The following is a 19,197-nucleotide window of genomic DNA, read 5'->3' on the forward strand; positions in this document are numbered from 1 at the left end:
GACAGATGCAGTCACTTTATTCCCAGTGAAGTCGGCCTTCGGTGCCCTTCCTATAATAATATCTACCTGAAGCCAAGTGGCTGCAGGAAGCCAGCATTTCTGAGTGAATGAGTTTGCTTTCACATTCCGCATCAGGCCCCAGACCCTTGGAAGGTGACTGTGAACTGATTAGAACTGTGAATCCCAGTTATCCAGCCTGCAGACCTCCAGCTCCTGGGGAAACACATTCCCTTCCACCCTTGCCATCTCTGAGGTCTGTAAATTGTGCTTTTCACACAGTCCTTCTCTGAAAGAGTCTGTCACCATAGTACCTGGTGGGGTCTTTTCTCCTGGCAGTGATTTTCATTATCACTCGAGCAGTTTTGACAACACGGTCAGATCACAGTGATTACAGCTGAGCTGGGGCTAAACATCATCACCATTTTGCAGAGCTGGTTTCTTCTCCTCAGCTGAACAGACATCTGAGACCTTCAAGCTTACACCATCACTTAAAATAAGGAGAGGCCCCATCTCCTTAGAGCTCTCATCGCTGCAGATGGAAAACTAGAGAGAACCAGAGGAAAACCCATTATTATCTGATCCCCCAAAATCACCGGTTTTGAGGTGTAGGCTGTAAACCACACTAACTTCTTCAGCTACGGTTCCTTGGTACAGACCCTCCGACTCAGGAGACACCGAAATGAGCTTTCATTAAAAAGCCGTTTTCTCCCCGGGACCTCTCCTTTCAGGCAAATAAAAATGCTTTTTCTCTCTGTTCTTTTGTTGACTCCCAGGATGGTGGTTGTTATGGTGATCTGTTCTGCAAAGCTCTGAAAACATATAATATGCTTTGTTTTGGAATTTATCGGCTGAGAGATGCTCACCTCAGCACCCCCAGCCAATGCACGAAGAGGTGAGTATGCTTCCACTCTCCCACCCGCAAGGCAGAGACATAAACGCCCTCTCCTGTCCCCCACAATGAGGGCAAAGGTCTACATACACGCTCTCAAGGTGCAAATTACTCTGCCCACATTAAATCCGTCACTGAGTTTGTTGGTTGTGGGAAGCTTTTTTCTTTAATTACTAATAGCAGATATAAAGACATTGTGGGAAAAATTCAAGTTTTATGGGATAGTTCCATCCATCACCTAATTACAGAAGTCTGAAGGCAAGCATGTCCTCCAAACTCCTGCTACTGGGATAATTCTGTTGATACCTAATATAGAAATATTTCATATTGCTACTGTTTAAGGTAAATGGTTCCTTTGCTGTGTCTTAGACACCTATATATATATAATTTTTTTTATTGAAGTATAGTTGATTTGCAATGTTGTGTTAACTTCAGGTGTATAGCAAAGTGATTCAGTAATGTGTGTGTGTGTATATATATATGTTCTTTTTCATAGATACCTTATCTTTTTACTTAATGTATTTTTCAATTGACTTATTTTTACTTTTATATATGTATTTTAAAGAAAACTATATATTATTACCTGAAGCAGAAAAAAATAACATTTCATATATGCTAGCTATATTTCTCTAATATGCATTAAAGTACATTCATAGCAGCCTAAAATTAAAAGTACATCCTAGAATTGCCAAAATCAGTGTGTTCATGTAATATACCCCAGGAAACAATGCCCTAGAGATGAGTGTCTCTCAGACCTGCTTGCGTAGTAGAATCACTGCAGGTACTTTTTAAAAGTAGTCTGATGACTCTGACTTAACTGGTATGGAATGAAAATATGTAGTTTTAATGCCCAGAGATTACAGTTGAGCTGGAGTTGAGTATAATTGCTGTACACCAGTGGGTTCTCAAAGTTAGGTGAACATGAGAATCATCTGTAAAGCTTGTTAAAACACAAATTGCTGGACCCCATGCTCAGAGTGTCTGACTCAGTAGGTCTTGGGTGGGGTTGCTTAAGTATTTGCATTTTAACAGCAAGGACCTACTGTATAGCGCAGGGAACTATATTCAATACCTTGTAATAACCTATAATGGAAAAGAATCTGAAAAAGAACGTGTATATATATATATATAGAGAGAGAGAGAGAGAGCTGAATCACTTTGCTGTACACCTGAAACTAACACAACATTGTAAATCAACTATACTTCAATTAAAGAAAAGAATTTGCATTTTTAGGAAGTTCCCAGATGATGCTGATATGTCTGGCCTGAGGACCACCATTTTGAAATCCCCTGCTAGAAATGAAACAAAGTGATTTTTAGTTATGTCAGGTGTTAACCAGGGAAAAACGTGATCAAATTGAGGAGAACAGGTAAAGCCTGAGGGACACATAGGCAGGGAGGTGTTTTATATTCTTCCATTAAGTGAAATCCTCTACCAAGGTTGATTTTTAAAAGATAAAAAGGGAGGGAGGACTAAGATTTTGCTAGATCATGGTAAACAAAGATCCTGTGACATGTGTCTGAGATTGTGAGAATATTCTAGAATGAGAGATACAGTGCAGTCCTGGAAACCTCCTGCATGCACTCGGGCCACTCAGAATCAGAAGGGAACTTGATATTGTATTGAAAGGGGTACGTAGACCCCAGGAAGTACAGTTTGGTTCTCCCATGACTGGCGCTAATTCAGCATCTCTGCCAGGGCTCATGGCTGACTTCCTCTGTTGAGCTAAACAGAGGAAGAGTTTGTTCCACTTGGAAGATACTGTTTAAGGCCTTGGACCAGCTGGAAGTCCATCTCCCAGATCCTCGGGTAGACCTGGTTTGGTTCAGAGGTGAAATCTCCACCGAATTATCCTCATTCTATGACCTCTTTGCTCTCCGCGTCCAGGTATGTCATCACCAACCCCCCGTACGAGTTTGAGCTCGTGCCGACGGACCTGATCTTCTGCTTAATGCAGTTTGACCACAACGCCGGCCAGTCCCGGGCCAGCCTCTCCCATTCCTCCCACTCGTCCCAGTCCTCCAGCAAGAAGAGCTCCTCCGTTCACTCCATCCCATCCACAGCAAACCGACAGAACCGGCCCAAGTCCCGGGAGTCCCGAGACAAACAGAAGTACGTGCAGGAAGAGCGGCTCTGACATATGTATCCACTGCCTCCGTGTGTGAAACTGTATCTGCCACTCATTTTCCCAGTGGGTGTTTCCAACAGTAACTTTCCCCGTTTTCCCCTGTAGTCCCCCCCACCTTTTCTTTACACATATTTGCATATGTATGATAGTGTGCATGTGGTTGTCATTTTTATTCCACCACCATAAAACCCTTGAGCACAACAGCAAATAAGCAGACGGACCAAAAGTTATTTATGATTCTAGGGGAAAAAAATAACCCTAAGGCATGCTCCAGACAAATAGCTCACTGCAGGAATGAGTTCACAGATAAGAAGGGAGCGTTTGTGATCCACATCAGTTATGCAAAGCAAGTTTAGTTAATGTAGAAGAAAAGTTTATTCTGATGTATAAGGATTATCAGGGTGCTTTGGGTTTTCTTTTTGTTGTTGTTGTTTTTCTTTCTTTCTCTTTTTTTTTTTTTATATACACACAATAATATATACACACATGTTTATTTGAAACAAGCAACCAAAACATATTGGTTTTCTCCACTCTCTGGGCCGAAGTATCACGAAGCATTTGAAAGGCTTTTGCCATTTATGTAGATAATGATGAAGCACCTGCTTGTTAGAACATTGGAGATTTTTTTAGTTACTCACCAAGGCCTTTTGTCCCAGAGCTAGCTTCCTTTGGGAGTTCATATGAACATTTCTTCCCTTACTGTGGAGGAAAGAATAGTTCCCTTCGTGGAAGTATCAAATGCTAGTCATTTAATTGAAGTGAAAAGAGGTTTGATTGCATATTAAATTGTTATTCTGTCTCCTTATGCTGCCATATGAATAGCTATTTTTTTTCTCTCACTTTTGACATTTGGGATGAAAAGCCATATGTATCATAAATATCAGATGTAAGTCATTAAAAACTGCCTTCCTGGGACTTTTACATCTTTTAAAAGGTGAATTACTTACCTTATGTACAGAATAAATAATGCTCAGGAAAGAGCAAGTATTTTTCCACGCATTCTCAGGGGACCTTTTTACTCCCCTTTGTTTGATTAGTTAGGGCCCCAATGCCAGGGAGGAGCAAGGGCTGGGGCCGCGGTAGAGAGAGGAAGATAAACCCAGCGGCAGATCATGTTTTTCTAGGAGCCGACACGCTAAATAAATCAGAATGTAGGAGGATCAAGCCACAGTTGACTCAACAAAGACAAAAGCCAGCTACTACCTTCAACTGTTGGCACAGCTGCCTGATGCTGGCTCTCCCAAAGCAGAAAGCTGGTGGGAAAAATTCCTCATCGTCAATTTCTTTAACGTAGCCAATCCACTTAGGCAGGTGAATGACAGTCACAGAGAATGACCCCCTTGTCATTACCAGATGGGAGAGAAGAAAAAGAGTGCAACAGTGAGCCAAATACATTTTGGTATAATTATTTTTTCTTTCATTTTCTTTCTTTTTTTTAAAGTTAGTAAGCATGAGGGAAAAGGTAGAAAAATAACCCTTTTTTCAATATACAGTTGTCAGATATTTTATGCATGCAAATCATGCTTTAGGCAGTACAGTCGTTCTTAAAAATCGGCCAACTCCACCATGACCAAATTCTTGTATGGATGGACTAGCCCTGGGCTGCTATATACGTATTTGAAATGTTTACTTGAAAACAAATTCCATCGAACAGCATAGGGTGGAGGGGAGGAGAAAAATGTCACAGCTGTAACCATCTCTAAAAAGGTGTTTTTATGGTGAATGTTTTGGGTTTAGATTTTGGATCCCCTGTCCCCCCAAGCATGATAGTTTTGGAGATTTGCTTGCTGTGTGAATTGACAAGCACTTTTACTGTCAAAGTGGTGAGGCTCAGTCAGAACGTTCGTCCCCACACCCAAGACAGAGCAGTGCAGTGTTGCAGTCAGTACTGGGGTGGGGAATCATTGTATCCATGTATATTAAAAAGCCCTGTGAGTGGAAGACTTTTTTCAAATTATTTTTGTCCCTATATATATTGATTTATATATTACATATAACTGTCTTTTTATGTATAACTATATATATACACATATATACAGATGTATGTGTGTGTGTGTATATATATATAAACACGTACACACACACACACACACACACATATCCCCTAGTTTTGGATCATGAAGAGCTCTTCATACGTTCTTTGCAAAGGAGGTTATAAAGTTATGCCCTCAGAACATTTATAACTATAAGAATGTGCCAGTTAAAGTGCTCAACAGGAAATATGACAGTTTAAAAGCATTGTAAAACTCACATAGCTTACTTCTCTCTCTAAAGTGCAACAAGGATGAATAGAATGGGCCAAGGTATGACAATTAATGGTTCTGCATGACCTAGCCACTGCTGGGGGTTTTCTTCTATAACGTTGTCCTTGTGAAAACTTTTGTGAAATTAAAAAAAAAAAAAAGGAGTTACAAATTTTATTCTGTTATTGGTTTGTTTATTTTTATTTCTATTGTTCTGTTTGTGGTTTTATTTATTTATTTTGCTTTTTTTTTTTTTTTTCCTCCCCATCTCCCCGCCTCTTCCCTTCCTTCTTCTCCACCTTCCTCCACTTTCTAAATTGCTCAGCGCAATGAGGCTGTCCTGCTGCTACCGCTAGACCCCTTAGAGTTTGTTTTGGTGTTCCTGGGTTTGGGGTTGGGTAATCTGGGGGAAACTTCTCTCCACCTGGCTTGCCTTTCAATCTGCACGTGGCCTCCCCGCCCACCTTGGTACCTTGCTCCAAGTCCAAAAGCATTTTCCCATCAAGACACCCAGCTTCCTCCACTTCCCCCCATTACCACCACCCCAACCCAGTCCCCCATCCGTCTGTCCACATTTCTGTGTTTATCTTGGCAAGGCCGACTAAATCAAGTGATGATGCCAGGTGATAAGCTTTTGTGGAAAACATTTGCAGCTATTCCACTTGGCAAACTTGCTTCTTGGTGAACGGTTTACCCCTTTCGATTTAAACCAGGAGGGTTATTAATGGTAAAAAGCATTGGCCTCCTTGCAGTTGGATCAGTATGACCCCAAATTAAAGCTGCTCAGCTGGATGTATCAACTCAGTAGCCCACAGCCAGTCATGTGGGGGTTGATGATTCAGTCTCTATATTACCTGGGTCTCTTCTCCCACCTGCCTTTCAGACACTTGTGGAATCCCCACCAGAGATCGGGCAGATAGAGAGAAGTAAATCCAAAATGTGTTTTTTATACAATCTGTTAGCAGCTCTGATGAGAGGACCTTGTGACGGGAATGGAGTGGGAACAGACTGTGACTTGTGATGAAATTTTGGGATTTTCCCTGGACTTCAGGCGTACAGTTGAGAGTTGATTGTACTTGGCTAATGATATATTCAGTGATGAAAAAGGTATCATTATTACTTCTATTTTTTATGAGCCCAAACTACTATATTGTTCTTTCCTCAACTGAATGAAGAATCTCTTCCATGGGTTTTCATGTGACCCCAAACTTCTCATCCTTCTTTCAGGTTCTCTTAGGAAGGAGGCATACAAGGTTTTCATATGATGTCTCTCCTCTTCCCCCTTTCCACCCAAAAAATAAACATGTAGGTCAGGGTGGAAAGCGAAAGAGTTTTTGAAGAGAAAGGATGTGCACTTAAAGAGAACAATAGCTAGAAACTCAATTATCTGCACCATTCTAAAAGAGAAGCAATTTGTAAGCCATTCAGTTCAATTTGTTCTAGGCTTTGAAAGGGGTGAACCTTAAGTAAGTGGATAGACCAGGAGGCACAGTGAAACCCTCTCAGCCTCAACACTCAGGTGATCATGAAATCAACATCCCTAATATCTGCTACCCAGGGTCCTTCCTGAAGCCAGTTCAAACGGATAAAGAGAAACTTGGACCCTTATAGTTAGATTTCTACCATTATTGGGAGAGGTTTCAAATTCTATTATGAATATTACAGGTTATGACCCAGAACCTTACTCTCAATAGGTGCTCAATAAATATTTTTGAAATAAATTGACCTTAAAAATTCTTATACCTTTCATCATTTGATAAGTTATCTTCACCTCCTTGGCTTAGCCAATTTCAAGGAATGCCTGTAGATGGTTCACAATGCTGTCATGTTGTTGGCACTTTCTCAAGCTGAGTACACAGCTTCCGAGAAAGGGGAACACCCCCGTAAGTTCAGTGAGTGGAGAGACTGACTCTGCCTCCCGCCAGCATCCTCAAGATCCCAGATGACCAGAGGAACCTTTTGACGGGCTCTTCTTCAGCATGGGAAAAGCCGAAAGGTGTCTGCATCCCAATAGAGACAATTAAATCAACCTGCCAGGTTCCTATAGCAACAGGCTCCTGAAGGAGAAAGAAGAGAGCGCAGAAACTTCAGGGCCTGCGGAAATCAAGACAGGGTGAAAAAATCAATGTCTCAATCAGCTTCTTTCAGCCCATCCCTGCTTTGTCATAAGATGATGAAGTAGCTGTGGGCACCTGTCACTAACTCGGTAGACTATCTCCCACCAGGAGATTGTACATCCATCACATAGGGAGGTGAGAGGGATCATCACCTACCGCCTGAAAGGGAGGAGTGAAAAGTCCACCCTTGGGGTGTCAGCTGGATCAAGCCACAGAAGAGGGCCAGGAGGGAGCAGTTGTTCTGCCTAGGGAATGGCAGCATCGGCCTTACAGTTAAAAGGGGCAAATAGAGTCATACTGGACAATTGCAAAGGAGCGAGACAGTTTTCATAAGTAAAAACTGCTCTGGTTCTGGCGCAATTTTCATTTCTGTGAAATAACCATACTTTGCCCGTGGAGAGGAAAGGAGGCAGTATGTGTGGGTGGGGTCCTCTGGCGCCTTGGGGTCTGCTAGGCAGGGGGCGGGGGAAGGCCAGACTAGCTCTCAGAAGTGTGAGATGTGAAACCACACAGCGTTACCTTTGAAGGCTTGAGCTCCTTGTTAGCTCTTACTGCTCTCAACTGTTATCTCTATCCAAATGGAATCTTTCCCTTTCAAGCCCTTTCTCTCTGAACTTCAGCTTGTGGTACAGCGAGAAAAGGCCCAATTATTCCAAGTACCTTTGCTGTATCATCATCTCCCCTTTCATGCTCCCTTCTCTGGAGAGTAGTTAAGTGAAAAGGCCAAATCCCACAGCACTGACAACCCACAGAGCCAGCAAAGAGACTCTGTTTTCACAGTGCAGCCTGTTGCTGTGCTTCTGGGTCCCCAGGCAGTTATGTCAGCCCAGGTCTCAAGCCCTTCCCTGCCGTAGCCTACTCCCTTGGGATTCCTCATGGCTGGACGAAGTCCTGACCCTTATTCTAGACCCTTGAATGTCAGTGATGAAAGTAGCAATGGAAGACTCAGATGGCTTGCAGGTGGGGTAGGGCCCCTGTCAAGTTGAAAGCCAATATTTCAGACACAAGTACCACTGAAGGGTGTCACTCCTGCCTCTCCTCCCCTTCCCAAGGAGGGCTACCCAACCAAATCCTTCTCCATCATCTCTGCTGCCAAAATCCCCTTTCTTCTGGCCAGCACCCAAGTTTATACGCCTCAGTTCTCCACCCTAGTTTATCTGCAATCACACCAAAAGGTATCACCTATCCTTATGTCGTCCTTTAGCACAGAGAGTACTCATATCCATGCTGACCTTATACTAAAAACTAACAAACGCCAAGTGCTTACCATGGGCTAGACACTCTTCCAAGCACTTTATGTATATTAACTCATTCAATTCTCAGATGTAGATGCTGTTAGTATTTCCATTTGAAAGATACAGGATCCAAGGGACAGGTTTATTCAAAGTCACCCAGCCAGGAAGTGCCAGAGAGGTATTTAAAACTAAAGTCCATGAACTTTATGCTATAATGCCCCCTAATATTACTAATAATACTGACAAGTCTTAACAGTTCACATTGACTTACCATGTATGTGGAGAAGTGCTTCATGGACACTAGCCCCTTTCATCCAAACAACACCATTAGGAAGGTCCATCAGCCCCATTTTACAGATGAGAAACTGAAGCTAAGATAAATTATGTAACAACCCGCTCGGAGCCACACAACTAGTACATGAGAGAACCAGATCCCCTTGACCTTAACCTACTGCTCTATGCCATCTCCTTGGTTACAGTGGATGGCTCATGGCATGGCTGGCCTTGATAGGTGACACCTCCCAATGGCAGTGTCACATCTCTCTGCAGTTATTTTCCGGGTTTGATCTTGTTCTACCAGATCACTTGCCACAGACTGTTGAATGCCACTCCTTCCCTGACTTCAGGCACTTCCCACAGTCTATTCACAGTGATGACATCATGCATCACATCTTCAAGAAGCTTATTAACAAATGGATTTCTTTTTCTTTGGCAGGGAGGAGGCCCTCAAAACCAGATCCATTGCCCTTCTCATCCTAGGGATGAAAATAAAGCCCCCCAGAAATCTTTTTGGCTCGTGGGATGAGGCAGGGAGAGGAGACCAGCTCAGGGATTTGGATCGACCCTGGACCACTTCAGCACTCACGTGAATTCCTTCCCTGAGTACTCTTCCTTAAGGCCAATCTTGTAGGCACCCAGCGGTGCGGCTCCTTTGGAAGGCACAATTGGATAAACCAAAGTGTCATTGTCATAGCAAAGCTCTCTCCATTGGAGCAGAATGACCGGCAGTCGTTAAAGTGTGGTTCCTCTCAAGCCCTTTGGGAGAAACACCTTTGCCCCTAGACATTTTAGTAAAATGCCCAGAGCATTCATCTATTTCCATTTCTTCAACATCATACCTAACCAAATCTCCAACAAAACAGCTGTTTACATCTTACGAGGCACCCGAATTAAAAAGCCTGTTTCTCAGGCATAACGAAAACCTCAGCCCGTCACCAGGATACACTTTAACACAACTCCTTTTTGTGTTGAAGCTGAATGGCCAAAACACAGGGAGAACTCTGCTTAGATTATATTTATGGCAAGAAATGTAAAAGGAAAGAGAAAGAAGCTTAAGTGGGGAAATAATGCTCTCTTTCTTACAGATAGCAGGAGGAAATTGATATTCTCTCTGCCGTGAAAGGTCAAAACGCCAACTTTGAATTGAACTGTAAAGACTAAATTCTGAACAATTATTCTCTGCAGCAGTTGTAAAAATTTCAGCAAATTGCAGCTGTCTTAGGTCTTTCACCCAGAAGGCCTACTCATTTCCATCAGAAGAGTTCACTCTCCCTTCCAACCTGGCATGTCCAACCTAGCACTAAATCCCTTTGCAAAATCTGTCCACAGAAGGGCGCGGCCAAAATCAAGGGCAGCTCAGGCAAACAGCACAGACACTGGGTTCAGCTCTTCTGAAAATCATCTTTATACATAAACCATTGGAAAAAGTCATAGTTTGAAATTGTTTCAGCGGCCTGGCAATGCTTTTAAAACATGATAACCATCATACTTTACTCCTCTCTGAAAGGTTAGTTTAATCGTAGATCACAAAAAAATTGGTTTCCACAAATGCATAATGGTTCATCTGTGTCACACTTGAACTAAATGCTTTTTTAAATGGAGCTGAAATTATTTTGATGTGTACACAGTCCCAGATTTCTATACAACCTTTTTTAACCAGCCCATCAGGAACCTTGCCTCTAAAGCCTCATTAATAATTCAGATGTGCTGATGACTTTAAAAGATCTATGGAATTGAAGCTTAGGAAAAAAAAAAGCTCTGCTTGACAAAAAGATAAATGAATGTAGAAGAAGCTGTAGGGAGTCTGGCAAGCTGTAGATCATCTCAGAACAGATTGTAACTTTATCATTCTGTCAGGGGGAATAATTTAAAGCACTTAATCAGTTAGCTTCACTGTGAGGATGTAGCATTATGAATTCCTATCGTCCAATCTGTTCAAATCAAAGTGAACTTAATTATAATAGGTGAGAGAGCCAGTGCAGTGAAGGAGAGAGATGGGTGGAGAATGATCCAAGAGGCAGGAAGTTTCCTGGGGGGCGTAAACCAAGCTGCTGAACAAAGGTTAGTGAGTGAGCTTTCACCAAGGCTCATCCTGGCTCCAGCTCGGTGTCTACAATGGGGGCTCAGGGCACTGGACACAGCAAGAGGAAGCATGGTCCAATGAGAGACAAGGAGAGTGGTCATGAGCTGACCATACATACTGGATCTATAAATCATTAGCCATGCAGGGACACACACACACACACACACACACACACACACACACACACACACACACACGGTCCTCTATCATGATCAAGCCAGGTGAGCAATTTTGTTAACGTATTCATCCAGGACCACTGACAAGGCAGTTATGAATTGTTCTGATAGGCAGAAAAGAAGGCCGGAGAGGCCATTGTCTCTATAGCAGTGGGTGTGCTTGAAAGCTTTTTCCCTTTTTCTTTACTTTTCCTAAGCTACTAAAATGAGGCATATGATTCTCAAGTTTGAATGCACTATTTGCCCCAGTCCCTTTGTATCTGTACACATGGCTGATTTCCCAGAAAATTCCAATCGTAGAAAGAGGCGGGGATGAGGGCTGAGTCTTATGAAATAGCACTAAACTGCCAGGAGGATGCTAGGCCATTTTCATCCTCACCCCAGCCTCTGAATGCCCTGACTCAGCATTCTCTTTCAGCCATCTCTGGATTTAGGGTGGAAATGAAATGCCAAGACTTCGTCAAGCTCCCTTGTTGACAGCTTGGGTGATTATAGTCGGTTAAGACAGTGCCACTAGGAATTCTTTTCATAACTTTATAGCAACATAGAGTTTTCTTTCTTGAAATTAAAGCCATCTCAAAAGCCTCTGAAAACATTGGTTGCTATTCTGATTTTTCACCCTCATTGACCAGCAAAAATCTGTGGGCTTACTTTAAGATCCCCAAAACTGGCTGCAGAAGAAAGAAACAAAAGAGTGGTATGATTGAGATATACCTTTAAGTATGCTTGTGCAAGCAAAGAAGGAGATCCTGCATAAGATTCTAGATCACTCAGCCTGCGGAAGGGACAATGTCCCTCAGTTTCCACTCAAATCAACGGAATGCACAAATCTTTCTTTAGGTGCAATGCCCATACCTAATATTTGTTATATTCGCCATCTCCTCGCCACCAAGCTTTTTAGGCCAGAAAAGGAACCCCAGAGAACACTGCCAGAGTTAGTCTTCAACCCCTCTTTATTCTCTGAAGTCCACCCCTGGTGCCTCCAGTCCCAATAGCCACTGGTTCATCACTTGCTACGGGCAGCTGTGAGGTATGTTTCAGGGTCCGGGGTTCTCCCTACACTGCACTGTCTCTCTTACCAATTACTCACTGTCAGCTTTCTCTCGATTACCTTTTTTGCATTTTTCAATGAACTTTCCAAAGTCTTTGCCCTAGGACTAATTAAGCTTCTCATTTCTCCTTCTTGTTCTCTATCCGTTTTGCCCCTTTAGCAGAAAAGAAAATGGTTTACAGATGAACCGGATAATGCCTATCCCAGAAGAACATTCAAATCAAGCCCATGAGTACCCACATGGCTAACCAGATCAACCAATATAAATCCACAAGCAGCTTGATTCCACCAATCAGAGAAGTTGAAGATGAATGTTGACTCCCAGGAGACCAGAACTATTTTTTTTACAGCCTGACAAACTTCATAAATGGTGACCGTGACTTTTCTTCCTCTTACATGCTGAATCACTGGTGGAAACGTTAGGATAAGCAAGAATTGCAAGAAAAATAAGTAGACAGATCTTCTCTTTGCCTTGAATATTGCTTCCATGTATTTTGGAAAAGAAAATGATTTCATTTATAAATGAACATACTAAAATAGTCATGTATAGCCTCTAGCATTTTAAATTATTTTTATTATTAGAAGGAAAATATATTTTTTCTTTTTTTTCCATTGTCATATATATTCCCTATAGCTAACAATGCAAACTCAAAAGGAATGTGGCCAGACTCCTTATGCACATTTCTCTTCTTTCTCTCTTTTTCTTTGAGGAGAATGATGGTCACCACACAGTTAATTATAATTAAGGGAAATGGATTATTAAGACAACTTTAAAATGGTCCAATAATATAAAATGTATTTTAGTAAATTTAAAAAAGAAGACAAAAGAGGGCAGTGATTTCCTAGATGGGTATGTATTTTGGCTGTACTGACACCAGCGCTTAATAAATGGAAAGTTACTTATTTTCGAAGTCATTATTTTTGTAGTTTTAGTTTTCATCCTGTATTTCTCATCCTTTGTTCATATATTTAAAGGGAAGACCTTCTTGCAGCTTTTCTACAAATGGCCCAGATCGGGTTTTACCCTGCCAACTAACAATACCAGGAGGGTTGTGAGCATGCCTGGACGTGGAAGTTGAGGACCAGATGCACAGAAGACATTTCCTGTTTGTTGTTCTAATGGTGGGGACTCCTTCCTACATGCTGTTATGCTTCTCATTCGTATCTCCAAAACCAACCAAGCAGTTAATTGCAACTTTGAACGGTCTGGTGGACTCTCTCCCCATTCCCCAAGTCCAGGGGCTTTTAGCCTGAAAGTTTGTAAACACCAATGAATAGTTTTACCTAACCACAGGATATGATAAACACATTCATGCTATTCACTGAGTTTTTGTGTAAAAGCCAGAGAAAGTTCCATGATCGAGGAGATGACTTTTGCCCAGATCTAAATTTTGCAGGCTTTCCTTTAGTTGCTGGGACAAAACACACAAACTTGTTACAGCAACCTAAAAAATAATAACAACAAAAGGACAGCATTGAATGCACTTAATAAAGACTGTTAGAAAAAGCCTTTGAAAATTACCAGCAATGAAATCTAATGTATCAGCCACTTCAAACTGTGGTCAAAAAGATTTTTCTAACCATCAGACACAATTCCGATGTCTCCGAGCTCTGCTGTTGCTTGCATGCTCAGTGTAATGGCGTCCCAGCAATTGTTCCATTCCAAATGATTTTCAAGCTTCAAATGATCAATCTTGATAGAAACATCAGGATCTCTCTGGAGCAGCATGGATGTGATAGTGATTTTTATTTTCTTAAAAATGTAAACTGTGGACACTTGAAGAAAACCAACTAACCAAATATCCCCCAAAGTCCCATGCTATCTATTCCATTAGGCCATGACCCCCGTGGTACGTAGTATGTTAAGCAAATCAGATCAGAGCCAAGCAATGAATCATCATGAAAACATAGGTCCACTAAGTACTCCAATTACCAACATAGGCAAAATGAGCTTCCACCTCTGTCCCGTCCCTGCAGAGCCAATGTAGTTGTGTTTCCACCTTGTAGGCGTCGTCCTAAAGTGACTTGTCAGACTGTGGTTACCCTGTCGTCACATTTTTGTAGAATTAGTTCTATAAAAGTATCGTGAATATAATGTATGTCCAACTGGATTGTTGAAAAATTACTTATAATCAATCACTAGTCTACTCAGCAGACTAAAATGACGTCAGCATTCTCTTCAGGCTTATAAACATTTCTTGGTTTCCAACAGAAGTAAAATGGGTTTGTGGGGCGAAACCCTTGCTGAGAGTTGACAACTTTCCTGAAAGCTAGGCCTTCTTCTACATAACGATTTTGTATTGGGTTCACCTTAGTACATTCTTAGTACATCAATCCACGCTCTTCTTTCCTTCATGAACCCTAGTGGGTTCCTGATAACTTGATAACCATTTCTGAATTTGTCTTAACTATTTGGTCTCCTCTCGCAGGCACTGGTGGCCACCACCTAAATCCTCTTCCATTAGAGGAAGTTAGGCCACGGTGTCCCATGCCTGCTGCCCTCTCTTCCCCATCTCTCCAAACCAATGCACATTGGAACAGAAATACAAACTCCATGCCCTTTATGGCTAGAGATTTGAATCTAAACATTTTTTTTTTTTTAAACCAAATGGCTAAGATAGTTTCCTGGAGCAAGGGCTCCCCTCCAAACACCAATTGGCAGGAATCCATTTTCTTCTAAGGTAGAGCAAGGTTGTGCTGTTTTGCCTTTGTAATAATGAATTGTTTGGGGCCGGAAAATGAAATAAGGCATTTTTTAAAGGGAGTATACAAAACGACTGGCTGGTGGCTCCTTTGGCAAAAACTGGTACCCAGTAGACGGAAAGTGAAATGGAAACAGAAACGAAGATCATAAGATCACTGAAGGGCTTGAAGGAATGCCAGAGCTTCCTGATTTGTTTTCTATTTGTTGAAACCCTCTGGCCCTGAGGGAATCCTCACCTCACCACGCTCTGACAGACCTATCTTCCTGGCTACGTTCAGCACAGACCAAGGATGGCCATCATGGGTATAATCCATGTTATAAGGCTCTGAGGTCCCACCCCAGTTTAGGATTCCCAGAAAAGCCATTTTCCCCAAATTAGTAACTCAAGTGCTTTAGGAATCAACTCACCAAGAGGCTATTTTAAAAGCAGAAAGCACCTACTGATAAAAGCATCATCACCATCATCATCTTTCTCATTAAGAAAACTTTTGCTTTCATCTGAGCAATTTTATATTTTAAAATAGCCCCTTGAACCAAGATAAAACACCTTCAATAAAAGTGGTTGTGACTAAGTCATGTTGGGGAACACCCAGAAGCTCTTTCCTTCCCAAGCTTGAGGCATCTTATAATGTACTTTGTATAAAATTTAATTGAGGACTTTAAATAAACAGGGAATTAGAACTGGTTAGGATTAGAAAGGGAGAAAGTGAGAAGGCATAAGAACATTGGGGATATTTTCATGTTGAAAAGCGAAGAGTCCAAGTTTTCTACTTATGGTTGAATACGAGGGTTCACAAGCTACATCTGCAAATAGCTAGCTGTGCACTTCGAAAATGTTCTTTCAACTCTCTGAGTCTCAGTGACCTCACTTGTAAATGAAAGTGATTCATCTAGATGACTCTAAGGTCCCTTTCAGATCTGAGAGGATGTGCTATGAGTTAAAAGTGGGGGGGGGGGGAGCATGGGAACAAGCCAAGCCCCTGGAGACAGTCTTGTCCTGTACTAGAATAATGGTCCTTCTTGCTGCACCACCCAAGCAGTCCTCCTGAGGGTAGTGCCTTTTCTGCTCTGGACACGTAGCAGTTATGTTCATTCCTCTGCTTTACATTTGGGAGTCTCCTTAGGTTCAAAACGCAAATTTCAAAATTCAAACTCACCTGAATCATGTTGATCCGATCTTTCTGTGTGTTCCTAGGGTTTTCTTCTCAGTCTCATCCTGGCCTGCCTTTTGTATTGGCTCAAGGCTCAATTTCCATCAATCCCTTCATTTCTAACCCATATCTCCAATCTCCAATATGTAGTTAGAGGCTCACAACCCCCAGATTTCTGCAGTTTTCCTCATTTTTATTTCCACACGTGGATCTGGGCACTAGGAAGGTATCAGTCTTACTTCTCACTTCATTTTCCGTCCTCTGTTTATTTGATTTTTTTTCCTTTCATTAGTACACCAACTATTTCTTTGCTACTTACATTCATAAGTCTAATTTTCATCTACCATTTTTCTTTGTCAAAGAGAATCTCAGTTTAAAAACAAGGAAGGAAGAGAGGTAGAAAGGGAGAGAAAGAAAAAAATCAAACCAATTGCGACGTGAGTCACCTTACTTATAGGCGACTAAACACATCATTCAAATTGGACATGGAATTCCAGTGCAGAATCCGTCCATTTACTATGGGGAGCAGAGGGAAAGTAAGATGAGATTTCAGAGAAGGGGCTAGAAAGTAAATTGTCTTAAGGGCCAAGCTAAGAGGTTGAGGCTTGCTCTAGAAACTCATGGAAAGCCACTAAATGTTTTAAACAGAGTGACAAACACCAATATCTGTGCATTTTTTAGGTTGTATATTTTGCGAAGTCAGTTCTTCCTGGAAGTCATCAAGAGCAGATATACAGAGTTGAACATTTTCTCAGCAGCATGGAGTTCTCAAGGGTGCAAACTCCAAGTCCACAACTCAGCACATGAAGTCCTACCTTCTTCAAATAAATGTTATAGATCCTACTACTTGTAGAAGGTCAAATGGCAGGGTAGGGGCTGGTTTGGGGTCTGGTTTGAGGGCTGGCTGTTGGGGTCATTGGCTGTAGTTCTGGAAAAGGTTCTTTGTGAAAGGAACAGTTAATTGGGACCTCAATAGAGGAACCCTGTGGAGGAATAGGAAAGAATGCGGGCAGCTGAGAACTGTTGTGTTAATTAGTTCAAAGTGGAAGAAGCTGAGCACGATCTATAAAGGCAGGCTTTTCAGGCAAAAGGCATGGGGAAAGTGGAGCTGAGAGGAGGGCTACGGAAGGTCCTGTGGATTTGGACGTCAGAACCACAGAGGTATGTACACAGTGGAGTGTATGGCTGGGTTCTCTGAAGGAGGAAGGGTAGGTGTGGAAGGTTTTTTGAAGGCAGAAAAACATGGGGGCTACAACCATATTTTTTTAAGGGCTAAAAGGAGCAAAATAAGTAGGTACTCCTTGGAAAAGGAGACCTAGGGTACTCCAGAATCAGAAAAATGGGAAACCAGAGATGGAAACTTTAAGAAAGAGAGGGGGGGGTCATCCATGAGGTTGGAAATGAAGGTGTTGGAGATGGCGACTCAGAAGTAAAAGGACTCACTCGAAGAGGGCAGGGACTTTGCTTGTTTGTTTTATCTCTAGAGCTTGTCATGAGGCCTGGCTCTGGGTGGGCAGTCAGTCGGTCGCTCTGTGTTTCTTTGGATGCCGTAGGCGATGGAGGTTGGATAGGACTTCTAGGTCACTGGAGAAGGATCGGAAGAGAGGGATGTTGAGGTGTGCTTCTTCTTTTGCCTCCCTGTTCATGTCATTCCATTGTTCCTCATCTCCACACACTGGCGGCTCTGGTTTCAGCGTTCCTAAAACAAATGCAACAATCCCTTTGCTTTAGTGGCTTTTCTGGACGGGCAGCATGAGGAGAGAGGGTTTTCGGCTTGGTGAAAATCAATCTTAATTGCTAGGTAGATTTCAAATTTAAAAAGCTTTCCTTTGGTCTATTTTTTCCCCTCGAGGACTTCTGTGTTTCTTCTCCTCCACCTTGCTATTCAGCAGAACAGGGACAAAAGTGACACCAAAGTGCTCCAGTGTGCCTGCCTTAGGAAGCTTTCCCGGGCCCGCTGTTGAGAATCTTAGATGGAAATGTCCACACGGCACCGTCATATGCCCGCCAGAGCAAACTAGAGCGTCCGTCACGTGGGATTCAGGGTCAGTGTGAGAAAGGCAGCCAGCAGGTAGGGGAGCCCTGCCAACAAGGTTGATGGAGCCCCACTTCCGCACTAAACCAAAGCTCCCCCTGCCCCGGAACAGCCTGCTGCCCTCCCTTCCTTCCGCTGAGCACAGCCTGAGACACATTTGACCAGAACTGCAACATTTCAAACACGAACCAAGGTCTGCCTGGAAATCCTAATTAAAAATGTTCCATTCCCAGGTGACACAATCACATCCTGCCTAAAACTTCTGGCCCACATCCCACCACCCAGATGCTGAAAAGAAACCTTCCCCCACTTAACACCAAAACCTGCACTCAATGTTTCTTCAGGGGACAAAGAAAAAAAAAAAAAAAAAGTATGCTTATATAGAGGTCAGCCTACGAGTTCATTAAGGAAAAAGAGCGTGGCTTATTCATCTGTCTTTCAGACGTTTGATTGTTGGCATTATGGTGGTGGTGGTGATGGTGATGATGATTGATGATGATGATGATGATGGTAATGATGAACTTCTATGACCTAACCGGATTGGAAGAGAGACTAAATGCTGGTGCTCTGAAATGATCTCCTCAACTCTGTCATCTGTAACAACCAGTGATAACTCTCTTGTCTTGTAAAAAGGGTTTGTACATAACTTGTACATGGTTTCATTTTGTATTTTTCGCAGATTAAAAATTTATGTATTTGTGTTCTAAAATGGCGAGCGTGCCTTGTGTCTCTGTAGCACCCACACATCTGTGGGGGGGTGGGTGGAGTCTCTGAGTTTCCATCAGGTTGCTGTAGCTCTCCCTGAAGGCAAAGTTGTGGACTGATAGGAGGCCTGGGAATGGCCTTCCATTGCCTTTCCAGCTTCGAGTGTGAACAGAGCCCTGCACCTCCAAGGAGACTGTCAGTGGGTACCAGCCCAAGACAGCAATGGATGGTGGGGGGGAGGAAGAGCCGCTGTCATTAGATGTGGTGCCTGGGAATCAATCCCTCCAGGGTCACACCATGTCCAGAGGGCCCACAAGCTCCTGCAGAAACCTCCAGCATGCAGGTTGCTAAAGAAATAGGCAGCCTTCAGGTAGGCCCCTGGGAAGCTAGAACGTGTCTG

The 19,197-nt window shown here is 42.6% G+C and overlaps 1 protein-coding gene across 5 annotated transcripts in view; it reads left to right on the forward strand.

Moving 5' to 3' along the window:
* KCNMA1 (potassium calcium-activated channel subfamily M alpha 1) overlaps nucleotides 1-18,462 on the forward strand; it is a 745,231-nt gene extending 726,769 nt beyond the window's left edge. For 3 of the 5 annotated variants that reach the window (XM_036829449.1, XM_036829451.1, XM_036829452.1), the window contains 3 exons: nucleotides 774-892; nucleotides 2,778-3,002; nucleotides 12,363-18,462. In XM_036829449.1, coding sequence (XP_036685344.1) covers nucleotides 774-892; nucleotides 2,778-3,002; nucleotides 12,363-12,450 — 432 coding nt within the window. In that variant the 3' untranslated portion in view covers nucleotides 12,451-18,462. The remainder of the gene's footprint in view (nucleotides 1-773; nucleotides 893-2,777; nucleotides 3,003-12,362) is intronic. The other 2 variants (XM_036829453.1, XM_036829450.1) reach the window with 1 other exon arrangement.
* Nucleotides 18,463-19,197: the final 735 nt, after the last annotated feature.

This window comes from Balaenoptera musculus, chromosome 16 (genome assembly GCF_009873245.2).
Source record: "Balaenoptera musculus isolate JJ_BM4_2016_0621 chromosome 16, mBalMus1.pri.v3, whole genome shotgun sequence".
Classification (NCBI taxonomy): Eukaryota; Metazoa; Chordata; class Mammalia; order Artiodactyla; family Balaenopteridae; genus Balaenoptera; species Balaenoptera musculus.